The sequence below is a fragment of the Coturnix japonica genome, chromosome Z (assembly GCF_001577835.2).
Source record: "Coturnix japonica isolate 7356 chromosome Z, Coturnix japonica 2.1, whole genome shotgun sequence".
Classification (NCBI taxonomy): domain Eukaryota; kingdom Metazoa; phylum Chordata; class Aves; order Galliformes; family Phasianidae; genus Coturnix; species Coturnix japonica.
Window position 1 is genome coordinate 47,714,363 of NC_029547.1, and position 24,678 is coordinate 47,739,040.

At 43.5% G+C, this 24,678-nt stretch overlaps 1 protein-coding gene across 2 annotated transcripts in view; it reads right to left on the bottom strand.

Moving 5' to 3' along the window:
- The window catches only part of KCMF1 (potassium channel modulatory factor 1), a 53,536-nt gene extending 41,165 nt beyond the window's left edge, over window positions 1-12,371 (bottom strand). Inside the window, exons 1-2 of one of the 2 annotated variants that reach the window (XM_015849531.2) lie at window positions 11,878-12,370; window positions 3,940-4,041 (exon numbers count right to left, since the gene is read on the bottom strand). Coding sequence is in view for 1 of the 2 variants with exons in the window: in XM_015849529.2 (XP_015705015.1) it covers window positions 11,878-11,893 (16 nt within the window). In the remaining variant the exon portion in view is untranslated. Of the gene's footprint in view, window positions 1-3,939; window positions 4,042-11,877 lie in introns of both variants that reach the window. The other variant, XM_015849529.2, reaches the window with a different exon arrangement.
- Between the last annotated feature and the right edge of the window lie 12,307 nt (window positions 12,372-24,678).

Genomic DNA, 24,678 nt, shown 5'->3' on the forward strand with positions numbered 1-24,678 from the left:
TGAGACCCATCTGCAGCCACAGTCCCAAGGTCAAAAGAGCTAAAATTCCTGCAACAGCACCAGCATCTCAGCCACATATTTATCAGGTGGATTTTCCTGGTCCTCTCAGCATCCCTTGCTGCCATTGAAGGAAAAGAGAAAAATACCAGCCATCCTCCATCAACTAAAAGCACTGGTACCCTCAGGCTTCTCTCAGCAACTTCATCACTGCCAGCCTGAACTATCAGTAAGGGGTAATGATCAGAAAGGTGAACCAGACTAGGGAGTCTCCTAGGAACGTTCCTTACTCAGGCCCCAGGGAAGCAGCACATTTACCTACAGGTACAGTTTGGCTGACATATGAGGCCTTCTGTTCTACTCAAAAGGCAGTCACCTAAGACAATAACTCTTCCTCCTTCTTGGCAGAGGCAGTCTTGAGGCATGGAGTCAACCACCTCACCCTAGACAACCTCCTGGGTGGACCTCCCACCACATCCTCTCTTACCTCTCCCTCAAGTTTCAGAATCTTAGCCTGATTATGCAGGGTCACCTGGAGCACGGAGGTAGGTAGGGACAGCGTTGGCCTGTGATGCCAAGCTGGGACCTGTATCCATTCTTCCCTGTCTCTTAGGCCTCTTCCCTCTACTGATGGTGGCATGGTAGGGGGTCCACCACTTTTCAGGATGTATCACCTTAGTGCCTTACTTGGAGGTATAGCAAGGAACTTGATCCACCAGTTTACCTCCTGCTAGTAATTCCTAATGCACCTTAACCTCTCCAGCTCCTCCTCAAGTTCTAGCACCATAACAAGCAGATCATCCCCCTGATCACACCTCAGACAGGTGGCATTGCAGGGAGAGGCGGAGGTACTCCCTGCAGCTGGAAACCTGAAATGACACATTTTTGGGCAGGCACTCAGTCTAGATTGATGCGCTCTTTCTCACTAGAGCTTCTGGCCTTCTGGAGACCACAGATCTGTAGTCTGGGAGGCAGCCAAAATAAGTGAGCTGGTGTCCTGAGTGGGGAGGAATAGTCTGCCCTCCCCGCAAGCACTCCCTGCTTCAACGCCCTGCATGAAGAGCCCATGCCATGCCCTTCAGACAGGCCACTCACAGTTAGCACTCCTCCAAACAAAGGACAGTATGGATATTTGCAATAGCTATATGCTGCCAAGATCTCCAGATGCTCAGCACCAGGAAAGAGCACACAGGGAGCATCTTCTTCCACAGTAGAGATGTTTGATGCTGTGGCTTACTGTACAGTTAAGAAAGTATCTGCTTTTACAAGAGAATTAATGAAAAAGGACATTAAGGAGAAGAAGAATGTTTTGAAGAAGCTCAAAAAAATACTTAACACAAGTGCTTACAAGAAGTAATCAGCAGCAGCTGACCTGAAATACTTGCTCTGAAAGAATACATTGCAATGTTCTTCAAAGCCAGAGTCAGAAGTCCTGCGCCTTGACCAGTATCAGCCCAGAGTACTCAATCCTTGACTAAAGAACTGTATTCTGACATGTCATTCTCAACAGATCACTCCTTTTGATCTGTAGTCACACTCCTTGAATTCTCAATGCTTCCAGGAACAAAACACTAACACGGCCCTGAGCTGTACTAACTGGCTCACTCTGCAGATGGTAGCCACTCTTCTACAGCAAAATCTCAAGCTTTTTCTGAGCTCCTCAAAAAAGTCTTAACCAGAATAAGGAACAGTTGGTATTCTGTCAGAACTCACCTGGCAATAATTCACAGGCCTTACACCAAAACAATCTGGGGAAAGGTTCTTTTCAAGTCATGGCATCTCTTTTTTCCTGCAGTCAACAGAGCAAATGGGCTCCCCACCTTTACATTAGGTTTTCTAAACTGAAGACAATCAGTTTAGAAAGATAGAAAACTGCTGGAAAGCTTATTTGACATCCTCCAGAATCAAGGTACTTCTCACAGCTTCCACTGCATCTTCCTAAATATATTTGGCATCAAATAAATCAGCACATGCATGTCTACACAAAAGAAAAACCGATCACTGTTCGCAGGTGGAACAACAGACTCATCCATCTTTACAGACAGAGCTCCAAACATACTTGCTAATGTTTTTGTTTCATCTGAGTAGCACACACAACAGCAGGGGACAGGTATGGAGTTAATACTGTATGAGCTATGTTCACCTATATTGGAAAGTTTATAGCAACAGTTGTGCAATCTCTAACTTACTCCTGCAAAACTGTAAGTACCTTTTTTAAAGGGCACCCTGAGTTCTTTTTCCACTTTAATTTGTTCTCTATAAACCTGGTTTTAAATGGAAAAAGACTACTTGAAACAAATGAAAAGATGAAACTAACAATAAGTTGGGTGCTGAAGATAATGAACTTATTTTTGGAAGGTAAGAAAGCAAAGTCCTAAGAAACTCTGCAAACTGCAGTGATAAACTTATGCTTGCCTAGTTGTGAGCCGAGTTCCACCATTATTATCCCTTGTGAAGCTTCTTTTGCAGACCTGATTTCACTAGCAAACCATGAGCTACTTCTCACTGTGTAAATTTTCCACTTACAGAGACAACCGTTAGCTTGCATATTCATACACACACAAGAGTACACTTAACACCATTTGTGTAAAGCACACCTCATCTTTATTGCCTGTATTAAAAGCACATGCAAATTGTTGCAGTAAGTCGTACATGTGCTTTTTTGAAGTGAAAGTGAAATGATGGAACCTTGAGCACAGAAGTACCCTTGTGTTCAAACCACAGATTTCTTCAGAGCTAATTTCCTTCTACTATAAAAGCAGGCCCAACTGTTGAAGGCTTACGTAGTGAGATTTCCAGCAGTTGCAAACTCATTCCAAGTAAACACTAACCTCTAAGCATACAGCTAATTCACACAAGTACTGCAGAATTACACACACACAAAAAAAACCAAACAAACAAACAAATAAACAATAAATCTCTCTTGCTATAATTATTTATCCAGAAGCAAAGACAAGTTAAAAGCAACACACGAGAAGTCCTTACACGATTACACACTAACATGATCTACTGCTGCTTGGGTGAGAACAAAGTAGGTACCCTGGGAATATCACAACTTCAACAGTTCACAGCACTGCAATCCAAACAGCCACCTCCAGGATGCCTCCAAATAATTCTAATGCCACTGCAGGCACGTGCTCAGATGTTTGCTGCCAGGAGCTGCCATCACATTCCTGCCACACTATCAAGCATCTAGAGAGTAACTCAGTTGGTATGAGGAGGTACAGAATTTGTTTAGAAGTTGGTTTAGAATTGCAATATTAATATTGATGTTCTTAAACAGCTTTCTCCCATCTGTCTAATTACTTCATGCAAATTCCCCAATCGTTTATACATAAGGATTTCACCTTATCCTTTCAATTTCCTAGGGTAAATACAGTACAAGAAACCTGGCCAACAGTAATATCCTTTACCCAGCAGTACTAGCTGCTTTATTATCAATCAGACCTTACATATCACCCACACTTGGAACTGTTTTTAAAAGTTTTATACAATGACCCTCCTCAACAAGCAGTTTAAGAATGGTTCAGTGTTATCCATGTAACTGAACAGAATTTTCACTTCTGAAACTAACTCGTTTCAACTGAAAACCTAATCACAAATTTGTTTCTGCAACAGGCTGGAGAACCTGCTGCCTAAAAATATTTTTGGCAAAACTTATTTCCTTAGGCTAGGGTTAGTTGTGCTAACAAGAAATACTAAAGCTCTGCTTTTCAAAGAGGCTTACAGAGGCAGGCATTAAACTTCAGTCGTGTTTGACTCCAACAGGGCCTACAGCTTCCCAGATCTTTTTGAAAAAAATACCCCCTCTCTATGAAGAGAAGTGGGAGAGGAACAGAACAGCAAATGGAAGAAAGAACATCAACAAAGAAAAATGAAATCGAGGGATAGAGTTCAAAGACAAAAAAAAAGAAGGAAAATAAAGAAGAGAATTTATCCTACCAGAGACAGCACCTCTTGTCAGTCAAGACAAGAAACATTGCCTCCCAAAAAGAATCTGGCACCAGGACATAGCAGAAGTGGTGGGGGTAGACCAAATCTGACCTGAGGTAAAAAAAAAAAAAAAAAAAAATTGGAGTTATGATCCAGATTTTTATTTTTAATTTTTTAAACTCAGTTTGTTGTTTCATTCATGTCTTGCAGGATGTTTAAAAGAAATTGGTTATGTAAAAAAAAGTTTATTTAGCTGTGTTTTCTCAGTGATGATAATGGGATGACCCAAATCAAAAGTGGAGCGGTATTTTCATAAAAAATGTGAAATCCTACTTGAAAAGTAAAATTAACAAATCCAGAATACCAGAGTGCATGTAGTAATAGATGAAAACAATGTATGCCACTGAAACATCCTCATGAGTCAAAAAAAGAATCAGCCTTGCACCTATAAATCTCACAGAAATGGACCACACCACCAATATTCCTAGTCTGAGTAGAGATGCCTTTGAGAATGATAGACTTTCTACCTGATACTCTGCTGGAAATGGGAGAAAATTGTTTCCCACGTCTACGTTTCCTATTTGATTGCAATAAAGATTAAGGAGATTTCCTCAGGTCTCCAATTACAAGTGGGTGCAACTTTAAGATAAAGCCTCCTAGAAGTTCCCAATAAAACACTCAGGATTTTAAAAAAAAACAAAAAACAAACAAAAAAACACACATGAAACTCACTGCAGGGTGAGAAATAAGCAGTAAAAGCAAGAATTCTGGTATTTAGGCAAATTATACACTAAATATAATACAAATCACATTTTAAGACCAAAAAAAATACAAATTTCATGAAACAAATCCAGCTTCCCTCTAACATCCACAACACATCTTCAACAAAGCTGGAAACATTAACACATGTACGTTTTGCTAAACACTTTGGACGATCCCATGAGTTATATCCATAGTAAAAAATCGAATTCCAAGTGAGAACCCATGACTTCCAGTGGCAGAAATAGTGCAAGCACCTGCAGGCACCTCTGAAATACAGTCCTGAGACCTACGGATTAAGAGAAATTACATGAGTGGTAGAAAGACATATTAAAGATAAAGGCAATTTTAACTCAGGACAGACCTTATTCATCAGCTTAGCAAACGTCAGTGACCTAGATGAAAGTTTTTAAACAGCCCGAAATTGAAGCCTTGTTTTATACATAGTGTCCACCAGTAAGGCTACTAAGCTTACCTATGCTCTGCGCTGAATTCAACAGTCCTACTTCATTGTGACAAAGTTATAACAATGCTATGTAAAGATGAAGGCATGAGTAATCACAAGACTAATAAACACAGAATGACAGTAGGAATAAGTTCAAATTAGATGTTCAGGTGATGCTATGGGAAAGGTATAGGAACCAAAGAGAACATGAGACTTAAGATACTCTGCTGCTACATTCAAACCTGAAACAGTCAAGAGACCTGTAGCACGAAGCTTAACGTCAAATCAAGTTTTAATTGTTTGATTGGATACTTGGCAGATTCAACCTCCATTGAAATAAAGCAAACAAAAGTTCTACAACACACAGAATCATAGAAATACACAGGTTGGAAAAGACAGCAAAGATCATCAAGTCCAACCACAGCCTAACTATAGTACCCTCACTCTAACAACCCTCTGCTAAATCATATCCCTGAGCACCACATCCAAACAGCTCTTAAACACATCCAGGGATGACAACTCAACCACCTCCCTGGGGAGCCTATTCCAGCGTTTAACTACCCTTTCTGTAAAGAAATGTTTCCTAACATCCAACCTAACCAACTGTATGTATATACAAACACTTTAGTTTTCATCACTCTTTTGAATTAATGGTGTATCACCTTATATTAGGAAACAGGTTACGGACTCATGCAGAAAGGAGTTATCCAAGGTAAACACCATGCAGAAATTTCTTCTCATATGTTCCATGTTGCTAACATCAGCCTGAGCTCTCAGCATCTCTCTGAGCTTGGCATGCACAAGCTGCAAACAGCAACATGCAAGGCCAGCTCCATGTAGGTAGGTGACATTTCTGCCTCTAATCAAGCCTGTAAATCTCTCCTCTATTATAGTAAATCTTCCATGAATAAAAATCTGAAAACTTGCAACCTTGCTGATATTAAAATACAGTTAACTTTATATCAACCAATGATCTGAATCTGTAGGAAATGCAGTCTTACACAACTACCTTGCTCAGTGCACCATTCAGCAAACAAACAACTAACTGTTTTATAATCACTAGTCTGTCTGAGCCTTTATTTACCACATACTTTTAAAAACTTGCATTGACCATAGTTTCTCTGATAGAGAAGTGCTTACAGGAAAGAAAAAACAAATAGACTTCAGCACAAATATTGGATTAACTTTCACAGTACTTCAAAGTGGTACAATTCTTCCTGTGAAATTGATGGAAACCAAACCACAAAGATTGAAACAGCAAGCCCACTAGACCTAGCTGCCCTATTTGAAATGCCAAAGGATCCATTTTCCAGAGCATTTGATTTTCCACAGATAGGCGTATTTTCATAGCACATCACTTAGTTATTACAGTTGCAGCTGCAAATGTCCTGATGACCAAAGTCTGGATCAGGCTTTCATGAAATTAAGACCAGGAGCTAGCAGCTACCTGTGATCTGCCNGTTATTACAGTTGCAGCTGCAAATGTCCTGATGACCAAAGTCTGGATCAGGCTTTCATGAAATTAAGACCAGGAGCTAGCAGCTACCTGTGATCTTCCACTTGGACTGTGCAGGAAGTTGGGTTGATCCAGCTCCCACAGAACTCAACCATTCCCTCTGCCTGCAGTGCATCCACCTGCTCCCTTTCCCACAGTTCCATATGCAGAGCCACACAGCAGCCTCCTGCACAACCCGAAGGAGGATGGGGTAGCAGGTGGGGGGTAACACATGGCTCTGTCACTGCGCCTCACAGGTGGAGTTGGTGTTGTCTGTGCAGCTGAATTCTGACACATCACAACTCCTGAGGGCTCAACGGAGCAGCCCTTCAGAGGTGTTGCTGTGTCCAGCTAACCCTTTTTGTATTAGTCATTGCTCATTTCCTAGTTTTTAACTGTAACTAGAATAAGAACAGCACAACTGAGAGCAGTGACAACTCACCCTCAAAGTTGTTTAGCATCAGTAGTGTAAACAGGTAAAGCACTTGAAAAACTTAAGACTCATGAATTCTATTTGACCAAACCCACTCATGCAACTTGCATAGCTCTCTGTAAACCTCCTCTGAATCCCTCCCAGTCACCATCAGCCCAAAAGGAGTTATTTAACCACTGTCTTCTCTCCACAAATCCTCACAGTGATGATAGAACTATCGCAGTTCTACACCAGATTTTAGTGCATAAGGTACAAGCCCGAGAGAAGAAGTGGTCTGCCTTTATACCTGTTTTCAGAGGACCTTGTTCACACAGTCTGCAGGGACACCAGCAAACTGCTTCACACGCAACACTTCACAAAACAATAGACAGAAACCATGTTTTAAAATGAAAACATAGCTGCCTCAAAATTGAAAAAGTGTCATGCTGGTTAAAATATCACTATGTACCCAGCTTTTTTATTATTAAATGATGATTCAGTTCCTTGCTGAATACAAGAAATAGTTTAATGATAAAGCAAATTACTGTGTAACATTACTTTGCATCACACTTGAAGCTGTTTCTGCTTAATATTAACTTATTTTGTGTTCTCAAAACACTCTCAGCAGACAAATTATCACATGAGTTGGATTTTCAGATACTGCACTATACTTTTAATTATGGTAACACATTAGTACACACCAAGTACAACTAAGGTCCCTTCCAACCCGCACAAAACTATGAAACTATGAAACACTACAAAAACTTTGATGCATGCAGTTAGAAAACACTTTTTCAGAGTAACAATTTAGAGCAAATTCAGGAAACCCACTGTTTCATTGTACATGTGAAACAGTCAACTTAATCTTGACTTGTTGCCTACAAGACAGATGCAAATAAACAGCAACAACAATATTCTGTGTTGTGGAACAGCAAAATTCATGTCTGGAGATGAAACTGAAGTATTATAATGTATCAGAAGTCACTAAATTATAAGTCTCACACAAGCATTTTTTCATTAATAAGTAATAATAATATATTATAATATAAATAAATGCAGTGCTTTGTTAACTGAATTGTTTTGATTTCCCTGTACGAAAGAAGTGCCGTTCCATTACCTGAGTTAGGAGTTCTGCACACAAAAGCACATTAATTTTGCATTTGGTGGCACTTACGTAACTGACACTACATGAAATATTAGAAGTTATTTATCAGCTGTCAGGTGCTGTTTGGCTTGACAGAAATTAGTAGTATCCCCCGGCAGCTCAAGTGCGATACAGTTATTGCGTAATTTGGAGCATTAGAAATTAGTTTGGAGTGTTTTCCAAGACTTTATTATGGATAAAGCTTTATTTGTGTTCCGTATGAGAGCATACAGAAAACATTATTGGCCCAGACTCTTTTAACAGAACAGTTACAAGACTGGAGTTAATATTACGCTGATGTTAACCGTTTTCAAATGTTTGGAACATGTAGTTACACGCATTCCTTCCTAAGATGCATTTATTTACCTTCCATCACAAATAAGGTACTTGACTCAAAGACATTAGCACATACAAAAAAAAAAAAAAAAGACGGCACTGAAGTTCCACTTCCTTTTATATGAGGAGTTTGAAGCCAGCAGGCAATAACTTCAGAACTCCACTGGGCCTGACAGTCACTGCCCTCCCTTTATACATTATTAACATCCAGGCCATACTTGGAACTGGGATTAACTGCAGAGATCTGCTGGTTCATAAAGAAATGCTGATGAACGGGCACCATCATAAAAAAAACAAACAACACAAACACATGACTTCTACTCCTGCTAGCTTTACAAAGCTTAGAGAATACATTCCGAAATGCAAATAAGAAACGTGATGGAAAATGGGCAGGGAGGAGAGGCACAGAGTATGTAAAAGGGAATCACATGGTTCAGAGTCCTTCAGGCACTGCTGGGACAGGAAACCAGAATTCTGGCCCCTTGGATAGCCAGTAATGCTACCACAATCTTGTTTCACCAAAAAAAAGTACAAAATTATTCTAATTATATTAATGGCTGTTACTGTTCCCTCCTTTCTGCTGCTCTGGGTGCTGCACACTACCCTAAAAGATGCGTGTGTACAGAAAGTAAATTTACAACAAAATATCTTCTGCTGTATGTTTCAGAATATAAAAATTCACCTGTCTGTTGCTTGGTAGTATAGCCAAAGATTACACCACCACACTCTCCTAAATGGAGGGTCTAACACAGAAACACAATGCATCACTCCTGAAAAGGCAATGACATGAAATCCAAGACCTGGGGGTGACCTCATGTTGCCTTCTAGAAAACCAAAGGCTGGGAATAGCTAATTCCTTAACACAAGCCAGAGAACAAAGATGGTCTTAAAAAAATTATAGATGAGCAGCTATAGCAAAAGGAGGATAAACACTAACGGTCGCAACTTGCCAGTAAAACAAACTGGAACACCAAACTAACATTTAAGGAAAGAAGAACAATAATTGAAGCTACATCCATTTTCGCATAGTGGGGAGAAACGTGAGTCCAGAGCTCACTGGTGAGGAGGGAGCACAGAGGAAGAGGGGATGGTAAGATTCTTTTTAAGGAAAAATAACAAAATGGATTTAAAACAAACAAACCTTAATGCACTTCATAGATGATTACTCCAACAAAAACTGGCAGAAAACTCTAGTGGTAAGTAAGCATATAACTCCATCAGATGCTTTGTGGCCTATTTAAGAGTACTGAGATTTTGGAAGGGCAACTTCTCCAGCATTTACCCTCCTGAAGACATCCATTCCTATCACACAACTGGTACAGTGTTCTAAATTACATCAGGCACTATCAATAAATTGAGTCTGTAACTTTCAGAATGGGGAACTTTTAAGGCAGAAAACAAAAAAGGTGTGACTTATAAAACTTGTTTTCCCCTGCACCACGATATCCCAAGTCAACTCCTCTCAACTAAGCCACACAGGATTAAAAGTTTCAGCTGCAAATGGCATCATACAGACCTGAAGCATGAATTACTTTTGTGCAAATATTTCACTTCAGGGGTTTCCGTATCTAAAACAGATTCAAGTGTCTAAGCCTCTTTTCCTAGAAGCTGGAAACGCGCACTTCCAGTATTAGCAGAAGCTATCCTAACCCTACAACACTGAAAAAAAACAAAGCATGTGAAATAAAGAAGCAATGAGAAACTATTTCAGGTTTTCAAAAAGAAGAAACACTGAAGAATTCCCTTCAGAAAGAGAACGCTAGGCCTGGTTTAGTTACAAATAACTCCCTTCTAAACATCAGCACACAAGCACAGGAACACCACTCTTGCTGTAGCAGCCAGAAACTGACACCCATTAGGCAAACATACAACAAAGACTTCATCAGAAATTTACCTGTAAAGAAACTTTCAGGTTTTTTCTACCTTAATAGAAAGGCTGCTGAGGACTGAAGCATCTTTTTAGCAAATACCACAACCTTTTTCTTTAAAAAAACAAACAAATCATTCCACACACTTATCTCTGAAAAACACTTGCAAACAGTACATCACTTTGATCATTTTTACCATTTCAATCTAGAAAAATTTGTAACCAACTACTGTACTTCAAAGAGAGCATCACAGATAAGCAAGCACCATAGACAGACTTATGGAAGGCGTTATCACACAAAGTCACAAAAAAACTTTGTAACCAGTCCTCATTTCACTCATTTTTTAATCAGCTGTATCTTCAGCCACACACAAATACAGCATCTTCATCTCCATCCTCCTGGAGAAGAGGTACTGCATACAGGAGAGATAGGGAGCAGGGGAGGAGGAAAAATGGGAAGAGGGTGAGGATTTGGTACTCAGACTAAGTTTTCACTTATAAAAATAAAAACGAGCTTGCAGATTTGGAAATAATTGTCACTTGCTCACATGAGTAAGTGCTTCTGCTCAGCAAGACACATGCAAGGTAACGAGATAGGAAATCTATGCAGTGTCCTGCAGTCTGACACCAAGCTACCAATTCAAGGCCAGCAACACTACGCACCGACACCAATCTGTCCCACAGTGTTTCTGTCAAAATATGTTAAGAACAGAGAGAAATGAGACATGAGAGAAAATGGAGACAGGTGTTGAAGTAAGTTCCTAATATGGCAGAAAGTTACACTTTCAGGTGACTAAGTGCAGCATAAAGAGCGCCTTCATACTAGCCCAAATACCTTACCTGCGGACAGGAAGACTGCAAAAATAATAACAGCCACCCAACGACTTTCTCTCCACGCTCCTTTTTACACAACTCCCTCCCCTCGCCCTGCTCTCTTCCGACTGACTCCCGATAACTCTCGCACCACCCTGCCCGCAGCGGCGGCACGGCGGTACACGGGCAGCGGCTCAGCACGCCATGACCTCCCGCACTCCCACAACAAACGCCGCTACCGCAGCTGGGAGCGGGCGGCAGCCCCGCGCCGCTACCCCTGGCGGCGGACACGTCGGCAGGCCGCCCCGCGCCCCCCGCAGGCCCGCCCATCGCGGCCGGGCCCGCCGGGGGCAGCAGGGCCCTCGCGGTCGCCCGCCCTCGGACGCGGAGGAGCGGCCCCCCCCGCAGGCCCCGCTCCCACGGCCGGAGGGCCCCGCCGCAGGCCGCGCGGGGAGACGGCCCGTCACGGCCGCCTCCCTCCCATGACACTGCAGAGCGCGGCCCGGCCGCCGCCCTCCGCCGCCGGGGCCTCCTTCCGCCGCCGCCGGCTCCGCGGGCCGGGCCCCCTCCCGGCGGCGGCGCCGCCATGATGGTCGGCCCGAGAGGGCGCCGCGCCAGGCCCCAGCGCCGGGCCCGGGCCCCGCGCCCCCGCGGCCTGCCGGCCCTCGCTGCTCACCTTCATGTCGGGACATCCTAGTCCGGAGGCGGCGGCCCAGGCCCGTCCCGGGGCTCCCGCGGGCTGCTTGGGCGCCGCTGCGGCCTGGCCCCCCGCCGCCACCACCGCCACCGCGCGCACGGAGCCCCGGTGCGAGGGGAGCGGGTCCAGGGGGAGGGCTGAAAGGGGGCAAATATACAAGAGACAGCGAGGAGCCGGCCTCCCTCCCCTCCTCCTGCTCCTCCTCCCTCCTTCCTTCGCTTCGCGAGGGGCGGATCCGGCGGCGGTGGCTTCCTGGGCGCCGTGACACGGTGACTCCGGGCCCCGCCGGCTGCAGGCGCCGCCCCCTGCCCGCTCCCCTCCGCCTCGCCCGCTGCCGCAGCGACGGCGGCGGCGGGACTGCCCGCCTGCGCCGCGTTGGAAAGCTGCCGGCCCCTTCCTCCTGCTCCGGGAGGAAGAGGAAATGCTCCGCCGGGCCCTACGGCACCGCCCAGCTTGAGCCGCCGGAGAGCGGGGTGGCGGCCCTGCAGCCTGAGCCGCCGGGAGGAACGGCCGGAGCACGCGGCAGCGCGAGGGCGGGTCTGCCGAGGCCTTTTTGAAGGGAAGAGTAGAAATAATAATTATAGCCAAGACCGCCACGCATACTCCGAGCAGGTCTTCCTACCGCTTATTGTTACTTATTGAAGCAGTTTGAGTAGCTCTCTGTTGGCCGGGAGGCGCAAGGTCGTTCCCTTTCCGCCCCTGAGCCTTAGGTTTGGGTTCTTTTTTTTGGTCTTCCTCCACAATGAGGCTGGAGGAGCTTGCCTGCCAAAAGCGTGCTCCTGCTGGGCAGGCCGTGCTTGCTGAGTGTTGCTGAAGTCCCGCTGCATTTTTCCATGCACACAGAACTTTATGTACCATCGTGTTTGCTGTCTGTCCTTTCATGCAGTTTTGGGATGAGTAGAACACACGTGATGTGGCCATGCTACTTCCTGGCTGAGGTGTACGTGGTGTACAAGCAGCCTGCTGCCATGCTGCTTTTCTCACCGTGATTTTCCACTTTTTCGTACAGATTTCCTCCTGAACAGCACAGTGTCTCCCTCTGTCATACCTCTCTCTCTCTTTAACTGCATTTTCAGGTCCTACTTTGCTCTGAACTCTGCTCTGTCTGATGCCTCCATTTTCACAGAATCATTAAGGTTGAGAAAGACCACTAAAGTCACCACACGCAACCATCACCCCCACCACGTTCACCGACCTCAGTGCTACATCCACACGGTTCTTGAGTACCTCCCAGGAGCAGTGACTCCACCACCAACCTGGGCAGCCTGTGCCGCTGCCTCCCTGCTCTTTCTGAAAAGAAGTATTTCCTCATATCCAGCCTGAACCTCCTCTGTTGCAACTCGAGGCCATTCCCTCATGTCCCATCACTGTTACCTAGGAGAAGAGGCTGAAACCCACCTCACCACAACCTCCTTTCAGGCAGTTGTAAAGGGCAATAAGGTCTCCCTTAAACCTCTTTCATATTGACAGTCTCAGCTCCCTAAGCTGCTCCAGGTCCTTCACATCTTTGTTGCCCTCATAGAATCATAGAATCAAGGTTGGAAAGTACCTACAAGATCATCTTGTCCAACCATCCTTCCATCACCATTACTACCATAAGCCACTAAACCACACCTTGTAGCTCCTCATCCAGATGCCTCCTGAACACTGCCAGGGATGGTGACTCCACCACCTCCCTGGGCAGCCATTCCAGTGCCTGACCACTCTCTGAAAGGAAAAGTTTTTCCTTAAGTCTAATCTAAATCTTCCTCTGGTACAACTTGCAGCCATTTTCTCAGGTTGTGTTTACTGCCTGGAAGAAGAGGCCAAACCCCTCCTCATCACGACCACCCTTCAGGCAGTTGTAGAGTGCAGTGAGATCTCCCTGCTGCACTCCACACTGTACTGCAGCCCACTTATGCCTGCCCTGGTTCTGCAGCCCCTGTGTGTTCATATCAGTGAGATATTTCAGCCTGTTATGAGGCCCCCACAGGCCCACAGGCCAGAAAAGCTGAAGCATCAAGCTGCCAGGCAAGGGTGGAGTGACCAGTAAGTGCTGAAAGGGGAAAGTGCCAGCCTCATGCCTTGCACCAACCCATGCCAACCATGTACCTCTGCTTTTCTCCTTCATGTATGTACACACAGAGCAGGCTGCCCAGAGAGGCTGTGTGTGCCCTGTCCCTAGAGGCATTCAAAGCCAGGTTGGATGGGGCCCTGGGCATTGTGGTCTGGCGGATTCCAGTCCATGGCAAGGGGTTGGAACTGTTGGAGCTTTAAGGTCCCTTTCAATCCAAACTATTGTATGATTCCACAATTCTCTCTGGTACTCTGCCTGTCTGCTTCCACCTTTGCCTTACCTATCTGCAATGTGGTAACTGCAGTACCTAATGAGAGTATCCACTTTGCCTAAAATGATGCAGGAACCCTCATTAGAAGCAAATGATACCTCTGCATGGAGACACTGAGTTCTGTTTTGTCTGAAGAGAGCTGATAGCGTCACAGCTTCTGTAAACAAGGGGAGAATCAGTGACATGGGAAAGTCTCCAAGTGAGACACAGCTGAAGAGAATCTGCCAATGCCATGAATCTCACTAGGGAGCTGAAAGGGCTACCTCCAAGACTGAGCAGGAGATGAAACTGTACCCATCTTGTCAGTTCCTCTGAGTAACAATGAGGCAATGAATCCTGCTCCTACCACTTCATTTTAGCACCAGCAGTTTTAAATGCAAAAGGCAATCACCTCACTTTGATGCAAAATACAGACCACCAGCTGCTCTTGGTCACTGCTGCCCTTCAGTTCCTAGAAGAGCCGTGGAGCACACTGCATTGCGAGATGCTAACTCCAGTGGCTGGCTAGCATCGGCTTGTCTCTGTGCCCCACTCTGAGCACAACGCTGCTGCTTTGTTTATACTTGGTTTTATGCTTTTACCAGTAGGCTGGGCTTCAGCAAGAGGATCTCACCTCCATGTGCCTGCAAAACACGGACAGCAAAGTGAGACCTGCAGGGCACCTGAAGGTTTTGGTTTAGTCTCAGACTGAAGAATCTAGAGCTGACCACCTCGTATGTCCACTCTCCAGTTATAAGAAGTTGGGCTTTAATTGCATGGATGACCCTTGAATTGCAGGTGGTCCAACATGTGGTAGGGAGCCCCTTTTCACTCAGCCGTTTTGAAACACTCCTGTAGTCTGCTAGAGAAGAGCAGAATTATTTGTTGCACGTATGCAACAATATATAACTTGTATGTAGTGGAAATTATTCACTGCTTTCTGAAGTAGTGCTTACATCTATTCTGAACGAGGTGGGATGGTTAAAACCCCGATGCTCTTGGAATAGTGTGTGCAGTAGTATATTAAAATGCACTCTCCTGTATTTTTTAGCTGAGACTGTGCCAGTTATTTCTCTCCTCTGCAAATGCAGCACACTGTGCGTACAAGGCACCCAGGCTCCCACGGGCAGGCACGTAGCAGCTCCAGCTGTATGTAGGACATGGCCTAGCAGATAGTCTGAATGTCCTGTACAGGGAGATGGCCACCAGTAGGTTGTAATCTTAGCATTACCATGTTTTGTGATGTCCTTGTTTTGAACAACATTTTTCTGTAGAATGAGAAAGAAGGATTTTTCTGAGGTTTAGGAAGTTCTCGTGTCTCTGAGGGGAGAGGCTGCCATAGTCAGGGTTCTCATTCTTTCTCTCACATGCAGCAGAATATTCCATAGGTGAACTTCACTGTTCTAGCATGAGGAAAAAGTATCAACACATACATATTCCTTTTGGGTAAATGCAAGCAGAGAAAACAGAATTTATGTACCCAAGGTCATTCAAGGTCAGAGGCAGGCAAGGGATTAGAAACCCAGATCTAATAACTAATTAGGCCATTGTGTAAGCCACAGTGTGAACAAGCAAAAAAATCATGAATTTTCCTCACATGATATCATAATATGGCAAAATTGATATCTGAAAGCAGAAGCATTCTGGGAAACAGGGAGGAGATGGCTGTGTAGCCACGTGCGGCTCCTTGCCCTTCCACTGCAAGAGAGCCCAGGATCTGGAGAGCAGCAGGACAAGTGCAGGTACAGAACTGAATACTGACATTCCAGAACAGAAATAAGTGATAAACTACTACAGTAGGAGGCACTTAGTCCATTAGCCTAATTGAAATCTCCTACCCCTTTGTGAGCTACTTAAAGCACACTGAAGTAATGGTTTTGCTTATTTCAGTGCTATTCCCACCAGGCTACTACCATTTGTGTAAGTGGTCTCTATGTCACTTTGCTGTACTTGTTTTCTGTGAGGCTGGGCATACCACTGCATGCAACACTATCTCCTCGTTGTCTGCATTGACCTGCTCAATGATTCTGCTTCACATCTGGAGGCAAGAAATGCCATCACCAGAATCATCTCTGACTTACACCAGTCAGTGGTTTGGGTCAGTCCAGTTATCATACAAGATACTGTCACTGTGCAAGCACTCCGATGTTAGCTTTGTGCACTGCCACACATCAAGCTGTCCCACTACAATTTGCTTCTAACTGCTGCTGTTCTGCCTCCTCTTGCTGAGTAGTCATCCCATGTTGTGCTGAGCTACCTACTGTCTGTGTTCAGTGCAAAAGACTTTGCAGTCAGAGGAAAACAGTCTTGCTGCTTTCTGATTTATAAGGAAAGACCTGAAAAAGCTTTGCTGTTTTCTTTTGGATTCTGCATCAAGGACAATTATTCTGCCGTAGTAATTTCCAAGAAAATGCACAGACTCTGAGAATCCTACAAATGGAAATACTCACTCATACCCCCAAATGGCTGCCTTTTCCCAGCCCACATGTAACAGATGTTGTATATTCCCAAGATCTTCAAGAGTCAGGCAGATGCCATTGGGGGGTTAATTTGTTCAGCACTTGCCTGCAGTCAGACATCAGCACACAGGCATTGTGCAGAATTCTAGCAAAATATTGCTTTTTCTCATACCAGTGAATGTACCTCAACTTCATCAAAGCTAGGAAAGCTCTTAATGTTCTCCTCACTGTTCCAGACCATGCTACTGTGGAGCCAGCATTTAGAGGCTATCCCAGATCCGTCCTTCACCATTGAGAGCTTCCTTTCTTCTCATCAGTTTCTGATGTTGATTAAAGTACCAGATGCTGATATAAAGCTAAAAGTGCTTCAGCTTCCTCTTTCTCTACTACATTTCTGGCTAGCTTTTCACAAAGAATTTGAAAAAAATGAACACCAAAAATTCATCAGATCCTCTTACCAAAATATTTGTAATCACACATCAGTCCCTTGTATTGTCGTGGTTTCAGCAGTGTTCTTATGGGACCTAAAGTCAGAATGTATGGAGAAATAGAAAGAACCCTTGAAAATTCTCTGCATTACCACTTTGTTCTCTGACAGAAGAGGATGAAGAAAGAAGAATGCATAATTTTTCTGAGCTGTTATTACTGTTGCTTTGCAGATTACAATTGAACCAACCAATATTCATCTCCTTGATAACCACAAATGTTACTGTTTTCACTCAGTTCCATGTGAATGAATCGGAAGGACAATCTCAAGCACTGTTTCAGCAAGAAGGAGGTAACAGGGATGTATCCTCTTACCTTACAGCGCCTTGTTTCTGCAAACAGGGGGAAGCAAACAATATCTGCTCAGCACTACCTAGTTCTTCAGCTAATTCTCAGATAAATTCTATGCACATGTTTCTCAAGGCTATGCTATAATGCTGCTTCTGGCTCTCCACTAGGTTTTTATGGAAGGCTTTTTTGGTTTTATTTTGTTTTCCTGCTCTTTTCTTCTCTGCTGTCCTCTACCTACCTCTGTCACAATAACACCCATACCTGAGCTCAAATCTCTGATTGACCATCTCTGACCTTTTTGAGTGTTGCTCTGTGCCAATTCTTGCAGTGGATGCTATCTGACACTGGAGACAAGCTGCTCCTTGAAAAGGTGATGATCTTCAGATCTATGCATTTATTTTCCAATAAAAGTGAAGCCAGTTGCTGCCTCATGCCCAGACCACTCAACTTCCCTGCTGTGATCATCAGACAGGTGGGGAATGCTGTGAGGCGATACAGTGCTGGGGAGCTATGCATCCTAGTTAACAAAACTGACAAGACTATGGGGCTGCAGGAGGCCACCACAGCCAGGTTTTTTGATCTTCTAGAAGTCACATTGGAATCTCACCGCCTCTAGAACTATACAGGCTAACCAGAGCCTGGCAAAGGACAGGAGAATACAGCCCCACACTGCCTGAATGTTCTGTGCAGGCATGGAGCATGGCAACAGATAGCACAAGATGATGACAAAGTGACCACTATGTTTTCTGGAGCAGTGGCATCTCTGAATATACTGTGTTTTCAAATATAGGAAGACAGATGGACCAGGTATTTTCAAGCATAGGAGGTCATGGATCCTGCTGTAAAGAGCCTCTACTGTACAGTGACATTAGAAAGCTGGAAGCATAGGGTATAAAGCCCAAGGTTAAGGGTTCAAGTTCTGGTCATGGATATTGTAAAGCAGTCCTACAGTGGAATAGGTTATAGCCCATATTTCCCTTCCTCGTATCTCCCTGTAAATTTTTACTTGAGTAGCTCAGATAAATGTGGAGCCACCAATGTATTAGCAATTAGAAAAAAAAAAAAAGAAATGAGAAAGTCAATGTAGCCTAACCTGGTGGGAAAGCATTGCCCTTACTGCTAATGTGCAGAACTTCTGGGTGTGTGAGGCAGCTCTGTCTGGCTCTGCAGCAGGTGCCTCTACTGAAATCATCTGCTGTAATATTTTTAGCTGTGATTAGTGATGCATGAGTAGTGATTTCAGGATGCTTCAGGCCTAGTTGTCCCTCATCTTTTTCCTTCTGCAAGCACATGAGAAAATTTCAGCTGAGACACTTATCTATGTCTGGAAGACCACTAGTGACAAACAGAACTTACCCAGCTTTGTCCAGCCATCTCTTTAAAATTAAAAATGAGATCTTAACTAAAATAAATTCCTCTCATTCATTTGCCCTCTGAATGCCAGAAACCAACTACTTTTCTATTCTCAGTTTATAAGGTTTTCTTTTTTTTTTTTATGTTAAAGAATGATCAACACTAACATTTGCAAATATGTTTTTAAAAATGGATGCTAGCAGTTTTCATGTGCCTGTTTGAAGTCCTAAACACTCTCTCCACTTAGTGCAGCTTCCAGTAAAGCTCAGACTTCATTGGCCAGATCTCTAAAAGGATTGATCAAGGTGCTCAGCACCTGGTAGCAGAGGGCTGGCAAGGCACTGCAAAAGGCTACGGTACTTGACAGCCCTCCACACTGGCTGTGCACCTGGAATGCAGGTTGGTAACCACAAGTCATTGTTTTTGCTCAGTCTGCTGTGGAGAAATGGTTGGTTTAAGAAGTAGAGCCACTGACAAACTCTTGCTGTGATGTACAAAGACAGGGTATTCTCACTGTCCTCTACTAAAACCATGAACAAAACTCACACCTCCACAGGGCAGCTGTCCTTAAAGCAGATGTATGTAAGCATTTTGGCTCTAAAAAGAGAAGAATATCTGTCTGCCACCTTCCTGTTTTGTGACAGGCTTTGGCAGAAGCTGAGGGAAAGAGGATGCACATTGTCAGTGCAAACACATACCTCTTCTCTTGTTCTACTCCACCTGCCAAAGCTCCTTGATAGCAGCTCAAGCATTTGTTGAGCTGTTCTTGAGTCTGCTGAAGAGATTACTTGCATGACAGACAGGAATGCACCAAGATGACAATGAAGTACTTGACTAAAAACAACATAAACCAAAAGAAGTCTGGACACAGCAAGGTCTCATTGCCATTGCAAGCTGATATGGCATCATTCCATAGAATCATGGAATGGCTTGTGTTAAAGAGACCTCAACGATCATCAGGTTCCAGCCCTCCAGCTACAGGCAGGGCTGCCAGTTGCTAGATCAAGTGCCCGATCAGGTTGCCCAGGGCCCCATCCAACCTGTCCTAGAACATCTCCCAGGTTGTGGTATCCACAATATCTCTGGGTGGCCTGTTCTGGCAGTTTAGCACCCCCTCAGTGAAAAACTATCCCCTGACATCCCATCTAAACTTCCCTCCTTTTAGCTTAATCTCACATTTTGTGCAACCCCCCTCACTGTGGTAACAACTTACACAACTCAGCTTTGACAAACCAGAGGAGAAGAAGGGTGTCTGTGCTTCACCAAAGTCCTTGTTCTTGCTTCCTAACACTGCAACCATTGTGAGACCTGTAACATCACACGCACTTTCTTCAACAGGCCCACGGCTCTGACTCGTAAGAAAAAGAAGCAGATCGTCTTGATCTCCAGTTACTGTTCACATAAACATCTGGCAGTATGCCCAGCTCCCTCTTAAGGACTGGTCTGAGTGTCCTATAACTTACCAGGTTTTGATGGTGTGTGAGTATGGGACTCTGGTTGGAGGCATATCTCTAAAAAATGAGTACTGACCATAAAACCCACACTCTTGAACAGAGCGGTTTAGTCACCTAGTTATTTTAGGACACCAGGGTCAACAGTGTCCAAACCTGGTATCAGCTGTCCACTGGCAGAGGCAGCAAGGCGATCCTCTGCTTGATTGCAATTAACTAAAAATTGGTCTCCAATTAACACCACCAGTTTTTACTGAAGATAACCACCTAGACTTTGCCAGAGTACTTGTGCTTGAGCCCTCTGTTGATGCAGTGTATTGACTTACCAAGCAGCTGCTCTTCCATGCTTAATTAGCAAGTGTAAAATTAGTTGGATTGCACAGAGGAAGAGCTGCCCTAGTTACAACCCTTCTGACTGTCTGCAAGTAGCCAGAGTCCATGAGCATAGAGTGAAATTCACACTGCCATCTAGCGATTGAGTATCCACTTGCTGTACTGAGCACGCACCAAAGTGATACTCGGAAAAACGAGCAACAATTTTAATTTCCCAGGGGTAAAATCTTACGTATGTTTATCCTTGTACTTACATGGCTTCCTGAGCAACACTGATGGATGACACATGTGATGGACTGCAGAGAGCCTTAGCATGAAAGAGTATGCACAGGACAACTTACATACAAATCCAGATGACTTGAGATAATTACATCTGGTAAAACTTCTTTCAGCTCTTCATATGACACATATAGGCTCCTAAGTAAATATGTGCATCTTTTTCATGCTGTACTGCAATGCTTTTGTTTTATTTGTTCTTTTGTTTCCAGAGCAGGTACAAGGAGGCACAAAACATGTGGAAGTGTTCCTCTCCCAACAGCATCATTTCTGGTCCAAAAATAGGCTCCTTATTTTTGAAATGTCTTATATCTGAAGGGTGCATATTCTTAAGTCAACTGATTAAGATAAAAGGATACTGAGAACAGAGAAGAGAAGAGATGAATAGAGAATATGGCCGTGTCAGTTTTAGACTGTAATTTCTGCCAGGAACAGACCATCCCTGTTTGAACATTTCAGCATTAGATAAGCTATTGTGGAGACAAACAGATGGTTGTCTACTTTATAGATTTCTACTCCTTTCTTCATTGTTTTTATTCCCTGTTCATCTGCCATGAGTTGACTCCTATGCAGTGTGTACTTGTCAAAGTGTACACAGAGTACCTTGAAGTGGCAATGTTATTCATGACCAGAAATACACAGAGCAGGCCAAGAGTGTCAGGGTTCTGAAAAGGACGTGTTACAAAGACAGAAGTAATACAGGTGTTACCTTCAAATGCTATTTGGTACTATTAGTTCCCTTTGCCGTAATGTACCAAAAGTCTGCCAGTGCAGCCCTACAGGGAGATTAAATATTTTTAGCTTGAATATATTTAATAGAGATAATCACCTACAAGAAATACTAAGTACTGTAGGATACATGGCAACTTTGGACTGAAAGTGCTGTACTGCCACATAAAAATGATTGCCAGTACTCAGCCAAGCACTCTCTTGCCAGCTTTTATAAATGTATCTAAGATGAGCAGAAGATACACTAGTGAAAGTTGCTGCCACCCCAAAAGGCAGAGGATAACCACAAACTAAACCAGAGACTTATGACGTAAGCTGCAAAGTCTTACCCCACAGCAAACATTTGCAGAAGGCACAGATGTTTAGAAGAGGACATGGGCTCAGCTGAGGAAAATTTCTGTCAAACTGCACCCACTACGACATATCTGTGAGAACATCTGAGACGTGGCCCAAGGTGATGATGTTCTTTCTCCACTCACATGCATGAGGCAGGAAAACTGCAGCTGCAGTGTCACTGCCTGTTTTGATTTGCACACAATTCCACCCAAGGTTCCAGTTACATGGATTTACAAGGAACAGTGGTACCAATACAATTTTCCATTCAGACTACTACTGTGCAGCAGTAGAATTGTATACAAGAGTCACATCACTGTTGTCATGGTTTTATAATTTTGTAATTTTGCTATCAGTATTCCACATCATAACATCATATGAAGCATGAATAATTTTACTGAATGTGTAACTTACAGAAGAAGACTACATATCCCAGAGAACATCATGGTCAGAGATAAGTCATGGGACCAGGACACTATATTTTCTCACTCCCAGGCTGGACTGATGTCTTTCGAGTTCTGGCATCCAGGAGAGCCTGTGGGAGCCTTCAGCCATTTTTGGCCTAGAGTTACAGTAGGCCTCTCGGCTTCGGGACTCATTCTCTCTCTTATTTTGCTTGATTCATTAGCTCAATTTCAATTATATTGTATTATATTGTGTTATCCTGTATTTCGATATAGTATTAGTAAATAAGTGTGTCTCCTTAGATCATTGCTGCTGTTTTCTTTTCCTAATTAACTTTTCCTTCGGCCTAGGGCCCCTGCAGGGCCCCACTTTGGGGCTGGGCTCACCCCCACTGTCATGGATGCAGGTAGATTTTTGGTTAATCCGTGACAGATTTTGGTGGACAATGCAGGCATAAAGTTGCTGTTTTTCTGTCTTTCTTCTGTTGCTCTTTTAGCTTTTTATAGAGCTACGAGTTTTTTTTCCGTTAAGGAGCTATCTTAGGTTTACATTTCTGCACCTGCGAGCTTGACCTTGAAAGTCCAGGCGGACTGCCGATAACTGCCGGGATATTTGTAAATTTTAAGTTCTTGAAATCCGGGCGGACTGCCAATAACCTGTAATATTTTCTAAACATTTTTGAGCTCTGTTTTTCCCTTTTTTATTTTTCCCTCTCTATTGAGGAAAAAAAAAAAAAAAGAAAAAAGAAAGGAAGGAAAGCAAGAAGAAAGAAAGAAGGAAAGAGGAAAGAAGGAAAGAAGGCAGGAAAAGAAAAGAGAAAGAAAGAAAGAAAGACAGAAAGAAAGAAAAGACAGAAGAAAGAAATAAAGAAAGAAAGAGAAGAAAGAAAGAAGAAAAGAAAGAAAGAAGAAAGAAGGAAAGAAAGGAAAGAAAGAAAGAAAGAAAGAATAGAAAGAAAGAAAGATGTGTGTTTCTTTAGAAAATTGTTTTACAAGGGACTGTGTGCCATTAGTTCCTCCTTTGAGATGCTCCGAACATATTGGACCATGTTTAAGCTAGCAACTTTCTCCTTTGGAGCTATAGAAATACACAATTGATTGAAAACATGGTTAGCATGTTTCAGGAGCTTTACTCCTGAACACTTGAAGAATCCCTAGAGTTTGATTGCATATTTAAAGCAGGAATGCTGTGGCTCAGGTAGATCTCAGGAGGCACAAATTATTTGGGGCCTGGCTAATGCTTATCGGGCCTTATTCAATACCATTCCAGGGAGAGAAAAAGTTCTTGAAGCTGAGAGAGAGAGTCTTAGGGCTGAGAAGGCAGAGAGAGAAAAAGTTTTTGAAGCTGAGAGAGAGTCCCAGGGCTCAGAAAGCAGAGAGGGAAAAGGTTTTATACAACCAATGGCGGTAAGATTTGCTGATGAGCCTTTAGGACACAGCAGTTCCATGATCACGGCAGTCAGTATCAGTGTCTATACGTTAACCACCTAGCACTTCCCACTGCAAGATCCTGCTTTTGTTAACTCATATCAGGCTTCCACTTTAATGAGAAAAATTCTGTCTCGGCCATTTAAAATGAAAGGCTTGGTAGCTGCAGTCGCAAGCTGGCTGGGCAGCGTATTGTTTTCACAGCTTTGAGAGCTCAGCATTATGGAGTGCAGCTGACTACCACAGAACCAAAGTGACTTGTGAAAAGAGTTTTGGAGCAGGCTTGCAATCTGAATAAGATTAAGCACAAAGATTTGAAAGGAAAAATGAAAATTTGTTTAAATGCAACAACTTTTTTTTTCTTTTCTTTTTTTAAACTGAACTCTAGTCTCCATCAGGATTCTTGGCAGATGCACAATTTGCTTGGTCTCATGTTTAATTTTGCTGTTAGGATACATTTCTGGAGTGCCTATCTGTTTATTTTTCCTCTGGTAAAGTCAGCCCTTGGAAAAGAGGTATTTTCTTTCCAAGTACTGTTACACTTGTGTAACTGGCATAAAACCCCATTAAACTTGTGAGCAGATAATGACTCCTTACTGGATACTTCTGGACATATTTTCCAGTATGAGAAGGCCCAAAGTTATGAAACCATAGTGGTATAAGAGGCTCATCAGAGGATCCCCCTGTACTTGACACAGAAGCACATAAAAGACATAAGACACTAAAGAGATCACATCAGACACAGTTCATCTTACTTCAGATGAATTATTTTCTTTGAAATGGATGCTTGTGTTTGTGAAGAATCATCTGCCTCACTCCTATCAAACCATTATAAAAGACAGGGGGATGCAGTAGCATCATACACAGAGGCAAACCCTGTTTCCTCTCAATTGATGATGTTCAGTTCTATGCCTGTTGTACCTTTGTGAGC